General features: G+C 45.4%; 1 protein-coding gene across 3 annotated transcripts in view; it reads left to right on the forward strand.

Annotated features, from left to right (window-relative positions):
• The window catches only part of PEX14 (peroxisomal biogenesis factor 14), a 133,615-nt gene that overhangs the window by 35,911 nt on the left and 80,025 nt on the right, over positions 1 to 17,679 (forward strand). For all 3 annotated transcript variants that reach the window (XM_008694949.2, XM_040645764.1, XM_040645763.1), the window contains exon 3: positions 12,837 to 12,921. In XM_008694949.2, coding sequence (XP_008693171.2) covers positions 12,837 to 12,921 — 85 coding nt within the window. The remainder of the gene's footprint in view (positions 1 to 12,836; positions 12,922 to 17,679) is intronic.

A 17,679-nucleotide genomic window follows, 5' to 3' on the forward strand; every position in this document is an offset into this window, starting at 1 on the left:
AGTGCCTGCTGTACTGTGTGGACCCGGGGAATGCTCAGTAACTATTCATTATTTAATCTTTGGTTTCCTGCTTCCTAATCTAACTTGAATAAAAACTGTTCTTGTTCAGTCCAGGAAAACCATCATCTCTGGCTCCCTCCTAGATGAGTCATTTTGGATAGGCACAGTGAGATGGCCATCAAGATCTGCGTGAAAACCAAACAAAACACTTTGAAACTTTGGGCTGGGAATTACATAAAATGGGTTATATACTTTCTTACTTTATTAGGCAGAGTATCTGGAATATAATTGAGTCCTCATGACTCAGTATTGTCATTGTAGACATAAATGTTTATATTGTGTTGTAAGTACAGCTCTGTTTTCAAAAACTGTTGGAATATAGATATGTTGTATATTTGCCCTTATTCGAAATGACTCCACCTAGGCCGAATGAGCCCCAACTAATAAACTTTTGAGTTTTTTGCTTGCTTTTCATAGCTGTTTCTCTCTTGACATTTGTTGCTAGGTTTCTTTCACTCTCTGGTCTTTGTTTCCTAAGTTATCTCTCTGTTAGCTGGCTTCTTTCTCCTTTCTCATTTGTAGTTTTAATCTTCTGTAATTTGGATATCAGATAACTAGCTTGTATGTAAAATAAGTTGTAAGTAAGTAGCGTGAGTAAAGCTTTGCTATGTGCAAAATATGTGGAATCTGTCATTTCTTTTTTGGCAACAGTGATTTTTTAAATTCTCCCTTTCCTTCTCTCCTTCCTCTTCTCTGTTGGTTTTCTCTCTCTCTCTTTTTTTTTTTAATTTGGGTGAGATTGAAGAGCTGAGCTCCAGAAGGGTTGTGTCTTATCCTTGACCCTCTTTGGCCCGAGCCCATATCCCTGGTTGAGGTATCACAGGCTGCCTTTGGGAGTCAACTTAGAAATTATAGAGTGGACGGTTGGAGGGTCCAGAAGGTCATTTGCATTAGCTCTCATTTTACAGAAATGAAGGAATCTGTGGCCCAGAGCAGGGACGTGAAAGGCTGGGTCTCAGGACGTGTTAGTGTCAGGGCTGGACTCCGTGTGCAGATGTCTTGAGATCCAGCCAGCTTTCTGTCCTGCCATCCCACCAGGTTCCGTTCCCTACCAGTTTTGAACAAAATCTGGGTAAATGAGGAAATACAGGGTTTCTGTAAGGTAAAGTTGTGGAGAAAAATTCTCTGCTGGCTAGGGGCAGGTTCAGAATGAAAGTCCATAAACCAAAAAAGGTTTCTGTTTGTTGCAGTGTTTGGCTGTGTTTGCACTCAAGGCTGATATCGATATTGTAGGAGAAGCTTTAATCCTTTCATTCAAATTTACAAGAAATGCTGTTTCCTTTTGTTAAAAAAAAAAAAAAGTCCAAGAGAGCATTTGATTTGAGGAACCAAAAGTCTAGAAAATGTATCCGGGAGTCCTCGTCAATTTGGGGCATAATGAAATATAAAAAATACTCAATAAAAGCTCCTTTATTACTTTAACTGTTTAAATGTGGAGTTTTTAGCCATCAGGTTAATGTTTTGGTATCATTTTTTTATTTGATTGTGAGCACTTTTCCAGGTAGCTCTGCCACTCGAGCGCTAATCAGATTCCCACAGATGAATGGTGCTCGCTGCAGCCTGACATCACCGCAGTTTTGCTTCGACATTATTTTATTTGGTTTTCCTGTAAAAGTTAATAACTCTGTGTCCATGTGTTTAAACAGGCAGGAAGAGAGAGAGAGAGAAAGGACAGTGAGCAGAGAATGATGAGCGAGGTCTCAGGAAGCTTCTGCCAAATTGAGGAAATGTAGGGATTTTTGTGATTTCAAAGTATTTCAGCCTCCTAGTGGGATGTGGAGAATCAAGAAGGTTGCAGAGCAAGATGGTCATTCCTAATCCTTCAGATAACAAAAAGTGAACTTCTCTGTTTCCCAGACAGAGCTGGAAGGAATTGGAAATGAGTTACTATTGATTTAGAGGAGGGGGGCAGGGTGCTCAATAGAACTGATTTGCTTGATGGTGAAAATTGTTTAAATGTTGCGTTAATTATAGATAAATTACGTGCTCATTTTAGATGACCAAGATCGGTAGGAAGTCAGATGTAGGGTGTAGAGACCCTCCTTCTTGAGATCTGTAATGAGGGCCTCGTGGCCAGGGCGGCTGTGATGTCTAATAGGCCTCTCTCCAGTCTTTTATCTTTAAAGGTGTATTTTCTTTATTGGTAGCTGTGGTTGTGAATAATAGGAATGTTCACCATGTTTAGTGAAAGATTATGGAACGGTTCAAAGCCATGATGATTACCATTTGAGTTCCTTGCTGAGCTACAAGTTCCTAAATTGGGGTTTATCAGAGAAGGCAACTGGAGTGATAGTGTTTGATTCACTCTCTCTTCTGAATTTGCACCTTGGTCCTGTGGGTACAAATCCGATAGTGGGGGATGAGAGTCAGTTCCACAGCCCTTGTTTCAGTGCTTCCGGAAGATCCAAGAAAAGAGTGATGCCTCTTTCCCCATCTGTGTCCGAGGCATAGCTTGACTTGCTTCTCTATTCCGTACTCGTGGTGTGGGTAAGTTCCTCCTAAGGTCAGCTACAGAGGCGTGACCTAGATCAGATAGATACCCCTTTCTCAGAAGATAGAAACTGGCCACTGAGTTTCTTAGTTCATATGGATGCCAGATAGCCAGAGTCGGTTCCACCAACGTGGCCCATCTCTGTAGACAGCCTATTTCTGGCCACTCTCTGGGGCTTATGTGCTTGGGGAGGAGGGCGCTTTTCCTCGGAGAGGAGCTGATTTCATTTCACTAGTTGAATGGAAACCGTTTCTGATCCCTATTATCTTACTGTAAATTTGAAGATTTTTGAGTCTGCCAGTGTTATGAATCATACTTTTGGATCTCATACTTTTATTTTTTTCCTCTTAGGCCATAAAAGAACCTAAACTAATAGCAGAAACTAGGACTTGGTGGTCCTTTGTTAGTGCAGATACTAACTGTTTACTTTCTTGGGCTCTCTGGTGGATCTAAGGGTGACTTAAAGGCTGTCCACGTTTGTCATTTTATATTTCTTTCTTAATTGTTTTGTACACAAAATATTTTACATTTTTAAAAAAGATTTATCTATTTTTTAGAGAGAGAGAGCACAAACAGGAGGGGCAGAGGAGAGGGGGAATCTGAAGCGGGCGCCGCGCTCGGGGCTCGATCTCATGACCCCGAGATCACGACCAGAGCTGCAACCAAGAGTCAGAGGCTTAATTAAGACTGTACCACCTGGGTGCCCCTGTATACAAAATATTTTAATAACACACTATCCAGTTAAGCGATATCCAGCCTGGAGGCCAAGGCAGTTGCACGTGAGCTAGAATGGAGTCTAGGCGGGCCTAGCCGAAAATTCCTCTTTATTTATTTTTTCTTTTTTATTAGCTTTAGAGGAGTACAAATTAATTCAGTCGGTTAAGTAGGGAACGCTATGCGCAGAGAAGGCAGATCACGTACAAAAGCAAAAAAGTATAGCAGAATATCCCAGTATGGAAAGAGCCAGACCTTGTCTCTCCTTTTGTCTGTGGCACAGCAGCGCTGAAGAAGTGCTGGATGTGTACTTGCTTCTCTTTATGAGAAGAATTTTATCTCTTCTTTCTACCACTGTCCGTCATCTGTCTGCTTATTTGCTCAATCCCAGTACGCGTGTACAGCGGTATCAGGATTGTGGACTTGTGCTCCCCTGGGAAACACCTTTCTTAACTACACGCCAGTGGTTATGTATGGTTCCTTTAGTGCTCAGGCTACAGTCTCCACTCCTTTCTTAAGGTATGTACGTAATTTCCCCTTCCACGTCTTTGAATGAAGTTATGTCCTCTACCTGAAACACAGATTCTTTTTTTAAAATAAATTTTTACCCCCTTCACCCTTTCTCCTACCCCTCAACCCCTGTCTCTGGCAACTACCAATCTGTTCTCTGTATCTATGAGCTTGGTTTTTTTTTTTTTTTTAAGATTTTATTTATTTATTTATTTGGAGCTTGTGAGTGGTCGTGGGGGGGTACAGAGGGAGAAGGAGAGGAAGAGAGAATCCCAAGCAGACTCCCTGCTGAGCGTGGAGCCCAGCAGGGGGCTCCATCCCACGACCTTGAGATCATGACCTGAGCTGAAACCAAGAGTCGGATGCTTAACTGATTGAGCCACCCAGGCGCCCCTTATTTGTTTGTTTTTTTTAATTCCACATATAACAGAGATTATATGGTATTTGTCTTTCTCTGTCTGACTTCACTTAGCATAATACCCTCGAGGTGCATCCGTGTTGTCACAAATTGCAAGATTTCATTCTTTTCTTTTATGGCTGAATAATATTCCTCTATGTGTGTGTATGAGAGAGAAGGGGGGGAAGAGAAGGGGAGAGAGAAAGAGGGAGAACACACATAATAATTTATCCATTCATCCATTGGACACTTAAGTTGTTTCCATATCTTGGTTATTGTAAATAATGACATTTGTCATTTTAAATTCTTTTCTTGCTGTCTTTGCATTCAAACTGTTTCTAGGCTATGTCTGTTTCTTTTGTATTCAAATCTATTTTTTAACATTTAGTCTCTCTCTAGTTTTTTTGTAGGATGTCTGGTAGGAGTGTCATTTAGTGACGCCTCAAAGGTTTTAGTATTGTGTTGTATGTGGGGTGACTATAGACAGAATTTCTTGGTCCTGAGCTTATTTTCTATGGAATCCAGGAGCCCATCTCTTTGCCCTCAGAGCCCAAGGTGCTAAGCCATCCCGAGGGGACCCTGTCCTACACTGACTGGTCGTCCGTTCAGTGTCCAGCCCCTACCGTCACTGTCCATGACATAACCTTCATCCCCTTCCTAATCGTCCCACATCTTGATAGCGCATGACCAGAGAGGGCTTTGCCAATCTCTGTGTGGCCCCGACTTCAAAAGAAGTGGGACACGAAGCACTGTTTCATTTGCTGAGCATCTGAGAAGTACTGGCGTTGGAGAGCCGTAACCTTCAGAAAGCAGAAAATTCAGCCTGCGGCGGAGAGAGGGAGGGACAGGGAGGTAGAAGCAGTGGTATCATTAGGAAGGTCCTGGGGACTGAATGCTACATATTTTTAGTGTTGGAGTCACCAGCTACCGTCACTGAGTGAGCTCACAGTTCTCCTAGGGAGCATCTTGGACACTGAGTCATTACATTCCTTTGGAGTGATTCAACTCAACAGCTTGACACCTTCATTAATTTTACAACACGAAGCCTGGGTGCTCTCTGCTTCCTCTTTAGCAGCACAGGGAAATTAGAGGAATATAGAAAATGCAAAACCGAGGGAAACTGGCAGAAGGAGAAGTCGAGGAGCTGTTGAAAGACACCGTGTTGAGGAATTGAACTCCTTGCCTTTTCTTGGTACCTCCTGGGACCGAGCACCCAACTCTTGCCACACGTCTCTGGCACATAAACCTTTTATTTCTGTTCCTGGCATGCCGGCCGGACCTCCGACTTGCAGCCAGCTCGTTTGCTTCTCCGCTGAGGTCACTGCTACCGTGATCCGTGTATAATGGCATTTTCCTCCTCTTTTCAGTATGGAGGCTATTACAGTTTCTTCTCTAAGCAGGACTTCAAACAATTTGCTGCCAGTTGGATTTCAAAGCCAAGGGAAAAGGCAAATGTCATCCTTTTTTCCTCCCCTCTTTGGGTAACTGCTTTGTTGGTCGCATCAAAAATTAGAGGGGCTGCTATCTAAATTCAGGTGGGGATGCATGGGGACAAGGCATTTAAATTTGCTTTTCTTTCTCCCTGAAGGAGAAAATCCTTTTCCTTCTCAACCTTTCCTAAAAAGGAACTTTGATCTTCTCAACCCAGAAGCAAGGGTTTTCTTTCCTCTCCGGCAAGTGTGTGCACTCCGGCCCTGTTGTGTGGCGCGGTGACAGGCGAGCCCTGCAGCGGCAGCTCCTCTGCTTTTCAGCTTTGCCGCCCCAACTGCACCAGCTCCCCTTGGGCTGCAGGCTGGCACCCAGAGTACCCTCCGGAGTCACCCTCGTGCCCCTGAAATCACTGTCACTTGATATTAAACAGTGCACGTTGGCTTAAGATGCTTTTTATTTCCACACACATTTCTAGAAGAACAAGTTTAATCAAATTACAAAACAATGACATTCTGACAAGCAGTTCGTGCAATATTTTAAACTAGGGCCAAGAAGAAAAATTTAAATGCAGAGGTATTTCACTTTGAAAGGTAGTTTTGGTGCACATGACGTTGCCACTTTTCATAAAGGCTTTTACTACATATATCAATGTGTTTGAAGAGAGACTAGGGTCAATAATGCGTGCTTTGGAATTCCCTAAATACAGATTTACACAGTAGACCTTAAAAATATTATGTTCTATCATGTCAACTCTTGTGCACTCCTACCAGAGATATTTTATTTCTTTAATGTGAAAAACAAAAGGACAGAGGAAAGTAAAACAAAGGAAATTAGGGCCCACAAGCTTAATTAGTAGAGGGTTGTAACCCAAATCAACAATGGGAAGGACACAGTGACAAAAACCAGGAAATTCCAAGTTGAAAGAGAGGCTCTTTCCTTTAACTCCTCGAGTGCTGGGCCGCTTGCTAGCGCACTCCTCCCCAGGTGCAGGAGGCTGGCTCCAGTAGGACGCGCGGTCTTTATCTTTGAACTTCCTGGCTTTTCTTGACTTTCCTCTCTCCTTTCCCCCCTTGATGTAAATGAAACATACCTCTGTGTGTGTGCGTGTGTATGTGTGTGTGTGTGTGTGTGTGTGTGTGTTAACCGTAGATAAACGGGCTAAAAGTACCTCTTGATTTTGTAACCCTCAGAGAAGGAGAAAGAGTAAAAAAAAAAAAAAAATTCCTGTCACTGTCATCTGTTCATTTTTAATGAGCAATTTTAAAAAATTGAAAATAAAAGAGGAAAATGAATAGGTGTTGAACCAGCCCGTGATATGTAAATGCCAACTAGTAATTACCTAAAACCTCAATTTTCATTCTGTTTCATCTTGCAAAACATTTCATTTTCCCTGAGTGAAAACACTTCACTGGGGCTCTGCGAGTCAGCGGGGCGGCCGCCCCTGGCCTGCGTGGCCGCCGGCTCCGGCTAGGGGGCACTTTGGCTCTGCGCTTGGGCTGCCCGAGCCTCGTCCACCTCAAGGTTATTCCCCTCTTGCCATTCCAGTGGTTTTGCTCCGAGCGTTCAGTGGCGCCCCTCCCCCCACTCCCACTAGTCTGGTTTCGGGGAGCCTCATTCCTCCTTGTCCTTGCGCGGGATCGTATTGAATTTTGGCTGACCGAGCCTTCCTGCGCATATTAACTTTCCCCTCACCTGCCGGCGAGCCCCTCGGCTTCCGAGTGGCACCTCACACTCTTGAGAGCGGCTTTCTGCCAGGCCTTCTTCCTCCCTTTGGGATTTCAAACACAACAGTCTCAGTTTTTATGTTTATTGCTGCTGCTTTTTCTTCTGTCTTTTCATTTTGGCGACTGCCCGGGGGGGGGGGGGGGAGGCGGCCCCCCTCACTTGAAGCTCACCCACGGTTCCCCCCCTGCCGCACTTAGAACGAGGGTTCTGACATTTCTTTTGCGGGCTCATAGATTTCCTTTCATTCTGGTTTAGGATCTGACTCCTTCTGGGTGCATTCGTGCAGCGTCTTGGTATGTGGCTCGTGGGTGCCCCTGCTTCCAGAGCGGTTACCCTTCTCAGCCCCTTCCCTAGCTAGAAGGAGAGCAAGGAGGCTTGAAAGAGAACGAAGAGCCTGGGATAGGCGGCCACAGATGAGGGAGGATTCTGGATGCAGAGAGCCAGAATTATGTTGTCCTAGGACCCTGGATCTGAGAGTGCTTTGCCTGGAATCTCAAGGAACACGGCCTCTTTAGTGAGATATATAGCTTCATAATTAGCCCGTTGCATTTTTTCACGAGTGCTAGCATCAGCGTTCTACGATGTGTTTCTCTGATTAACAGCTGCTTTGCAACTATTTCCTTGTGCCACCGATGACCGTATTTGTCAAGGAACTCCTGACAGAGTACTGATTTCTTACTAAAATGCAGCATTTCTGTTTGAAGAGGGTGCTTTCATTCTCAGCACTGCCCGGCTTTTAAAGTCAGTCCTTGTTAAAACTCGAGTTGGCTTTGGTCTAACGCTTGTTAACAGGATTCTGGGTATCTATCTACTTTAGAGCACGAGCATAGGAACCTTTCACAGGCAATTTAATCTTCTGAGCAGCGCACATGCAGCGGTGCGGTGTCGGGAGTGGGGTTTCAGGCCCGCTCATCGGTCATTTCTTCTGTCCTCTGGTTGTGATCTCTCTGGGTTAAAAAGGACTTGGCTTTGGTTGTTAGTGTCATTAATTTTTGAATATTTTTAATATTTTAGAATGGCTAATGAAGGCTCACAGTTTGGGAGATAGATGTGTATGTAGCACACAGGAGTGCTGGAATTGGTGGCATTCCAAGTAAGTGTCACTGGAGACAATGCATCCGGTTTACATGTCAGGTGCAAAGTGCTCAGGCTTCCTCACACCCCAGGCTCGTTATTAGGCAAGCTCTGTTCTCCTGTCCCCCTTGTGCAGAAAATAAAGTGCACGTTCTGAAGATTACAGTGTGCAGGTCTTTTGCAGGAGAGTGGGAAGCACATAGGAAGCACCCCTTCAGCGAGGACTGCCAGAACTCGATTCCTCTCACCAGGGATTACTTACCCTACACAGTGCATTTAACATTGTAGATAGCCCCCGAGTATACTGTATTCCACTGATTTACAGTTACAAATCCTGGGCTCTCAAACAAGGATCTCTCGCGATTGGCCGATCATCTGGGGTCCAAAGGTGTCCTTCAGCCCCAAGTCTCCTCTGCCTCCTGGCTGCAGCGGTCCCCCCGCACGTCCATTGCAGAGGCGGGCAGTCACTTTAGTGATAAACACGGAAAATGATCAAATTTCCCTAAGACTGAAGAGTTGATGGTGCCAGGATGGTTTTATTTTGCTTTTTGGGGGAGGGAGGCAGAAGATAGGGTCACAGGAATAGGGGTAGCGAGAAGCTTTGCTTCTGTTTTCTTCTGAGTTCATCGTCTGTATTTTTACGACTCCAGCTCCTGGTGATTCGAGGTGCACTCATTAGGAACTGTCAGTGCAAGAGGAGGGGAAAGGAAAATCGAGTCCACGTTTCTCGTGGACTCAACGGCGAGTGGCTTCCCACAGCGGCATCAGGTGCTTTGCGCCAGAATTTTCCCTGGCTTGCTGCACTCCCACAACATGTGCAATAAAGTTCCTGTCTCCGTTTTACATCTTTGACATTGAGGCGGAAGATTTGGCCTGAATTTATGTAATTTAGTTGGGCACAAATACAACCCATGAATAGTCACATTCATCTCCTAATTAGAAAATCAAACGATAATACAGGACAGGCTGCAGGCACCCCATCACGTCGGCCAACAAAAGCATGCTGTGTGTGTTGGGCCTCTGCAGAGGAAGAGTCAGCTGAGTTGTTTCATGAAGTTAATGAAAAGTGTCCAACAATGGCGCTGGCAGTTACTTAGTGGCTAAAACCTTTGCATTATGGGTAAAGATTTGCAGGAAATCTTTTACCATCTGTGGATGAAACCCCGGGCATAGAAAATTCCAGATTGGACAGGCCTTTCCCCCCTATTGTAGCGCCAGGTTCTCGGGCAGGGGGGCCGGGGGGGAAGTAAAGAGTGGCTGAAGAAATAATTACTGAGAGGCGGAGAGAGGTTTTCATATGTTCACACTTACATGTAGCTGCTTATCTGGGTATCTTTCTTATTCAGCACATTATGTTGAGGCTGTTAGTTTGGATGCTTTATATTTTTGCATCTGGCGTAGTGATATCGATGCTGTTAAATATGTGATTTGCCTGTCGCCTGCATTTTCAGACAAAGATCAAGAGGGACATAAACAAGCCCCAAATATACTTTATGTAGGTGTTCGGCAGTATGATTTTATATGGCTTGAAATTAGTGAATGGAAACTTTAAAAGAAATTGTTCATATTTTTGCAAGTTTGAAGTGTGCCGGGACTTTGTCAAATTCCCGTTAAAATAAATATGTCAATTTCATCTCCCTTCCGAATTCATTTATCTTGCTTTTTTAAAAGGTGTTTTCTACTTTACCTGATGTTTAAATTGGATTCGCTCGTTTATGCTGTTCTTTGCTATATCCCCCACGTTTTTCTTAAATGAATTACTAATGACAGAGCACTCCATCATTCCCTCTCTACAGCCACTTTAAGGAAAGCATGGTGATCTAAACCTTTTAACCTATTAAAGATGATTTTTCCCAATTGAATCAGACCCACCACAGGTGTAATAACTAATCATTTAAACTACACCTGCTATTATGTATTTTTAAGCCATTATGCGTGTTGGATAGATGATAATTCATGTTTATTGCATTGTCCGATGGATCCGTTTTGCCTACACTAGGCTGATTAATGTATTTAAAGAAATAAGAGATGCAATTTTTTAAAAAAAATTGATGGAATGCGCCAAGCACTGCATTGAGTGCACCATTAAACCCATCAGAACTTTGCTCTCTGACCAGAAATGCATATACCAAGGACTATATTAAAAAAGCAAGGTGAAACCTGTGCGTTTTAGTGGTGGGATTCTGTTTTCTTTCTCTGTCATGGAAAATTTTGGAAGGATGAAGGAAAGGTCGATGCTTCTATGGGTAAATGAGAGGAGCCGTGCTGTTAGTATCTGCTGCTTAAGGCCCGCTCATCCGCATTCCCTCTGACACCTGGTGCACACCACCGCGTGCGGACACTGGCGCATGGTACTGGTGCCGGAATTGTCTTGTGTGTGGAAGGTGTGTTTTTTCTCCAGGTGAAGAACAGTCATCCCCGAGCCATCCGAACCAGGCCAGTGGCCATTGACCCTGTGGGGCCTGTGACTGTGTAGCCGTCCACTCCTTCCTGGACATGGGCCTCTCTTCCTCTTGTCTCTCTCCCTCCCTCCCCACGTCTCCTTCCCGCTTCTCCTGTCCCCACTTCTTCTGCCTCTCTTTCCGGTCCAGCTCTTCTGCTTTCTCCATTTGTCCCGTGGCCACCTTCTCCCCTGCCGCTCCCTCCTCCACTCCAGTCCCTCTTCTGTTTTCCTCTTTTTTTCCTCCCTTCTCCCATCTCTTCATTAAAACACATCTGTTTTGTAGATGTCTGTCACATTTTTCTTAAGTTTGGTGCGACCGGAGGAGATGTGGTTGAGGGGCCGAGGGGGTGCGTGTGGAGTTTGGGGGTCTAGAATCTAGAGCATCGGTTTCTCTCTAGTCCAGAGCTGGTTGGTTACCACTGCAGCTCATGATGGGGGTTAAGAGGTTTGCAGTGCTGGACGGATTACAACCAGTCTCCAGGAACACGAGTGGGTCTTATCGCTACCGGGCCTGAAGCTAAAGGTCTGAGACACCTGAATTCATCCTTGAGGGAGAATGTCTTAGGCTAGCCTCCAATAGAGGGATTATGGGAGAAGATACATATGGGAATTGACCTGGCTTTTTTTTTTTTTTTCTCATTTATCGTCATATCTTTGTTACCAGAGAAGTCTGGCTGGTGTCAGGATTAAATTCATATAAGGTATGAGGAGGATATTTGTAAGTTGTATTCCATTGATAGTCACAGCACTTTGTGCTCGAGTCTCTGGATAGCTGCTACCCTTAGTCTGAAGGATCTTAGAAAAGTTTCTTATATTTGGTCCCTTAGAAATGTTTTCTTTCAACAACTTAGGAGTGAACTCCAGGGTCTGTTGACTTTACCTGTAACACGAGACTATATTATTCTTTTGGTCTTGATGAGATGAGTAATGCCAGGCATTTAAAACGGCCCCTTTCCTATTTGGGGCAGGTTGGCGTGTCCCACCCATTGCCCCAGTGCCTGGGACGGAGAGCACACAAGCGGCGTGCAAACACACGCTTCATGTGTGCTGAGTGATGTGAAGGTTAATACCTTCAGCAGTTTTCCTCCACCCCCTCTTTGGCTTATTTGTAGATAGAAGATTTCATTAAATAATATTATTACCAGAGGTAGGGGGATCATCTGTCAATCTGTCAGCTTTTAGCCATGAAACCCCAAACTTTGTCCTTTGAAGTCTCTTCAGGATTGAGCTTCGTTGCATAAGAGGGACCGGTGTGAATGGCTGTGTGCGTTGTCTCTTATATAATCCTTCCCAGCCGGTCTGTGCTCAGCACTCTCCACTCTGTGGAAGCAGCGTGGTCTTTCTTCTCCTCAGATGCTTGCAGGGTGGTTGGGGAGGCAGCCTGAACATTAGAAGACAGTATAATTATGTCTTCAATTATATGGTACACACTACGAGCATTAAAGAATTTAAGAGAATAGGGAGATCAGAGATGGCTTGCTTATTTAGGGAAGGCTTTGAGGAGTTAGCACAGGCTATAAAAGGGCTGTGTTGGTGTGCGTGTGTGTGTGTGTGTGTTTGTACACATGTACGTGTGTGTGTGTGTGTGTATGCAATGTTTAGACAGGTAGAGGCGGGAAAGGGAGGCCTTCTAGAACAAGGGCATAGCCCGAGCACAAGGACGGTGACGTGGGTGAGCATCGCCAGGAGAGGGCTACCTGCCGAGGAGTATGAAGATTCAGCTTGAACAGGCAGAAAAAGGAAAGATTACTGCAGGTCTTAAAAGCTAGGCTGAGGGGATTAGGTTTGATAGAATCAGATACAGGAAGCCAGTGGGAACTGACATAGTCTTTTATTCAGGTAGATTTTAAATGTGAGAAATAACTGGTTATATATTTGACCACAATGGTGTGCTTATTTCTATGGACCTGGGATAAACTGGTAGGATTTTTAATCTTGACATTCAGGCTATTGATGTTTATTTTTCTTCTCTCTTTTATCTCCCCGACCAGATTGCCACAGCAGTGAAGTTTCTACAGAATTCCCGGGTCCGCCAGAGCCCACTTGCGACCAGGAGAGCATTCCTTAAGAAGAAAGGTACAGGTTCCCCATGGCCATGCAGCGTGGCCTGCAGAAAGGGACTGGGGACGGGGCAGATGGAAGCCACGGTGTTGCTGAAAGGACCTTCCATACTGTCCCACTGGTGTGGGAGTGAGGGGAGCCCCCTCAGGGGGAATGCGGGCTTCTTTCCTTAACAGTCGAACAGAGAGATGATACTGTCTGGGTGATCCAGCACCAGGTGCAAGGCTGACATTTAGCCCAGGACAGCCTGGCACGGGCAGCAGGAAGAGGCCCACTGGATAAGACTGTGGAGGACTTCTGCCTCTGGTCCGTTCTTCTGATAATATGACCCTGGTTACACAGTGACTGGCTTCAGGTTAGGAGGTCAGCTGCCTCAGTAAAGAATCAGGAAGAAAGAAATTGAAGGACGAGGGAAATGAGATGACTAAACAAGGTCGGGTTAAGGTCAAGCTTGGGGTCAGTCTGATTTACGGATTGAAGTGGTAAATTACTGGTTTTATGGTATTTCTGTAAGCAGGGATTAAATGGATCTTGACAAATTCAATATTGTCCAAAGCAGAAAGAATCTCTTTTGGCTCTGTTGCAATTTAGGATATTTTTCTTGTTCTGTAAAATACAAAACAAACCCCAAAACAAACAAAAAAAAGAATTTGACTTTTTACTCTTCGAACATCTTAATTTTCTAGAAAGCTGGAAAGTTGCATAGAGGCCCTTACGCACCATGGTGGGGGGAGTGCGTTTTCTTTCTCCTCTCCACCTCCCCCCCACAAACAAAACTCTTTTTCCTTCAGGAGCTGGAGTGTCAGCTTCAAAATTCGAGGTTGTGAGCTTTAAGTCATCTATGGCTGGAATAGAAGACGGAGTGGTTTGGTGGTGTTTCCTCGGTCTGCTCTGTGGCCTGCTCCATGGCGTCCCACCGTAGAGATGCTTGTAGGACCTTGTCCCAGGCCTGCACCCTTGGGGTTTGGGCAGAATGAGCCTGAAGCTCTCCATTCGCAGGCATCTGGTCCGAGGCAGCCTCAGGGCTGGCCCCTGCGACGGCGCCGGTGAGGGGCGTTGTGCATTTGCTGGTGGCATCGTGCTCGCCCCCCATCAGTAGGAGGTTATTACAATTTGGAGCGCGTTGGCCGGCCTCTCCACTGCGCAACCATCATGCCATGAAAGAGTTTTTCCTTGAAATATGTGTACCTATGGGGAGTAATTAATCATAAAAGCTTGGGGATTTCAGCTCTCTCATCAAAGCATCGAAGCCGGGGAAAGCTGAGCCTAAAAGCCGTGCTGATTACCCGGGGTAACCCGAGACAAAATCTATGGTTGCCGAGAGATCCTCTGCCCCAGTATATTGTGCGGTATTATAACTGCCTGATCTTCTCTTCCACTGACAATGACCAGTTATTCCTCATTTTCTCTCAAACGCAGCTGGGTTAGAATTTCATTTGCAGAAGGTATTTAGAGCAATTTAGAGACAAATGTCTCTGGTGTTTGCTCGGCGCTTCCCCACCGCAGGCTTTGCTGAGCAGTTTTAGTATCAGGAGCTCCATCTAATCTGTGTAATTTTAATAAATCCCTGACTGGGAGAAGGAGAGGAAAAAGAGAGAGAGAAACTCTGGACCAAATAATACTTCTTTTGAGTTAGTTGGCTAATAATTACTGTGGAGAGGAAACTGTTTTGTGCAATTATTATTTGTTGCTCCTTTAAAAATAACGCAAAACAAAACCAATCGATGAGTTAATCCATCGCCGAGTATTTGCCCTGCGTATGCCCCATTCTGGGCCCCGGGGACCCTGCAGAGAAGAGGACAGACAGCATCCCTGCCCTCGCTGGGCTGACATTCTTAGGGGGAAAGGCAGACAATTAACCAGTGAGAAAACGAGATCCATAGTCTGTCGGGCGGCAAATGCCATGGAGAAAAATAACGCCGGGCACGCGGGGTTGAGGGCACCGGCGCTGGGGTGGGGACGGCAGACGGGATGACCCGAGCATGTCTCTCTGAGAGGGCGGTGTGAGCGCAAGCCTGAGGGAGATGAGTATTGGTCAGTGTGGAGTGGGCACAGTTCCTCTTCGACCCCTAATGTGGGCAAGAGTTTGTAGAATTGCAGGCAGCAGGACCCCGGAGAGACCTCCTTCCCTTTTTCCTCTAAAGAGAGCCGCAGGAGTCTACCCTGAGCCTCAGTCCAGAATCACTGGCCGTAATCACCCATCTCCATTATCCTGTAAAACGCTGCTTCAGTCAGTAATTATCTGTTTCCGAGTTGAGTCCCAATAGGGTAAGTTCTGGCAGGACCTTTTCTGGGCAGAGGATTCCAAGGTTTGATTGGCGTCTGGGGAAGAAGCGCCCCTTTGTGGATTTACACTTCACTTTTTAAATTTCCGGCTGTTCCTTGGGTCAGGTGTACACAGTCTGCGGAGTTTGGCACCGGCCCCAGTGGGGTGAGGGGGGAGGGGCTTTTGCAAAGGAACCAGCGTCTCCCCTGTCCCTAACTGTACTTGGGAAAGAAAGAGAGTTGGCTGGCTGGTCTGTGGCGGTGGGGAGGGTGTCCTGAGGGGAGGGACCAAGGTTCTGGCATCCTCCCCAAGGCTCCCCGTCTCCCGTCTCCCCCGCAGGACTCAGGACTCGTTGCAGGGGTGGGTTTGGAGCGCTGGCTTTGGGCGAGCTTGCAGCTACTGTAGTCTTGGCTTTTCCTAGCAAATGTCACTTCAGGGAATTGCAGTGGAGCACTGCCTTGAATTATAATCTTGACTTTCTTTTTTTTAATAAACATCTCTTTCCTGAAAAGGCAAATCCAATTTTGTTTTTCTTTTAATATTATTTAATATTTAATATAGAAATTGAGGTCCCTGTAGTGCATGTCAGTTCAGTGGAAAATGAGGGTTACTTTAGGCACATCAGCTGAGTTTGTTTTAATGTGAAACCACAGCCTGGAGCAGGGCTGCAGCCTGCCTCTGTTACTGACAGGTTAAATGTTGTGCTGTCTGATTCGGGGCGCTGGGGGGACGGGGGCAGGCTAGTGGGGCTTGGATGGGATAGGCATGCAAGAGCATTGGTTTGCAAAGGTCTTCTGGGTTTGTGGTGTTTTGTTTTCTTTTTGTGTTTTGAGTTCTCTTTTGGATGCTTTAAAGTCTGAACATGGAGTCATTAATGAGAAACATGAAGTTATTGGAATCATTTATCATTTTCCTTGAAGTTCGTACTGCCATTTTGTGTAATTTACAACATTTCTTTATTTTATCTTGGATTTTTTGGATGGAAGAGAAAAGCAGCTGTTCACCTTCGGAGTATTAGAATAGATGTTTTTGTTTTCCTTCCAACCACTTGATTCCGCAGATGGCACGTCAGCTGTGTGGTCAGCCGCACATGGGCACCACTGGACTGTGCGTGGGGTTTAAGCCCTCTTGGAAGTGGACCGCATACAGAGGCAAGGCTCACCAGGCAGGCATCACGTCTGGGCCTTAGGTGGGCTGCAATCCAGGAGGTTAGAGTAGCTTAAAAAGAGCAGTAGAATTGGTCCAGAAAGTTAGAGGCTTGGACAGCGTTGTCAATAGGCTTATGTTGATTTGACACCCTATCCAACCACAAAGTGTAGGAGGCAGGCTGCTTCCAAACACGTTGGCAGGCTGAGCGTAAGTTGGGTAAAAGTGATGCCTGTTCGTGGAGGGAGGACGGGAGACGGGGAAGATAGGGGAAGATAGCGTTGTCTGTTAGCTTACTCCTAATCTATCTGTTGCAAATCAGGCTTCTAGAAGAACGATGAGCATCACACACTTCTCTGTATAATCCTGCATAATGGGGCCTGGGTGGTGTTGGCTGAGACTTTTGCTTATTGTGCCTTTTCTCAAGTGTGTAAGTAAAGGGCTGTGTTCTCGCTCATCTAATAAATAGTCCAGGGGGAAAGGAAAACTAAACAAACGAGACACACCACCATCCTTTCTCATTCTGAAAGGTGAAACAAGATCTTATCTTTCTTCTGTTCCTGGAAGCGGAACCCCCGGTAGCAAAGCCGCCTCCTTGCTGGAAATGAACTTGAGGAAGAAACCTGATGGTCTCAACCTTGGTAGTGGGGTAGAGGTGAAGGGCTGCTCTCGCTGGAGTATTTCAAGGGGGAGTAAATTCTTACGCAGATTTCAATTTAACTCTCTTTTATTACTTTTCTTTTTTATCATTTACGTCCATTTCATGAGGTAGTTTGCATGTCCTTGAATGGAATCTCGTTACCATGAAAGCTTTTTTAGCATTGATTTCATAACAGTCTTAATTTAATAGCTCCGTCATTACTGAGAAGCTCTGGGAGTGGGGCCCTGGCTTTCCAGGTCACTGACCTTTTAATTACAAACCTTGTTCTGATGGCCAGGTTATCGACTGGACAGCTCCCAGCTTGTGCCCCCAGGATGAGAACGAAAATAACTGTTTCCTCCCCCATCTCCAGGAAAAAAAAAATTGTAACCTCATGTGTTTCTAAAATTAATTTTCTCCTTCAGCTTTACTTTATAATTAATTCTTTAATGTGTCTTAGTGAAGCCAGAAGTATTTTTATAATGCTGTTTTTTCAAGAGCTTGGGTCCAGCAAAGAGCTAGGAGGGGACAGGGAAGGGAGACCCCATGCTTGGCTGTGGCCCATTTCGTCACCCTCAGAAACTGCTGTGGCTGAGCTGGAAGGAAGGGTATTGGCTCTGTGAGGGGCTGTCTGGCCCTTCTGATTCTTTGTTAATGAGATGTGGATTGTGGCATCAAGATTGAGATTCATTCCTGCATTTGCTGGAGTAATTGTGCCTTC

The sequence above is a fragment of the Ursus maritimus genome, unplaced genomic scaffold (assembly GCF_017311325.1).
Source record: "Ursus maritimus isolate PB19 unplaced genomic scaffold, ASM1731132v1 scaffold_32, whole genome shotgun sequence".
NCBI lineage: Eukaryota > Metazoa > Chordata > Mammalia > Carnivora > Ursidae > Ursus > Ursus maritimus.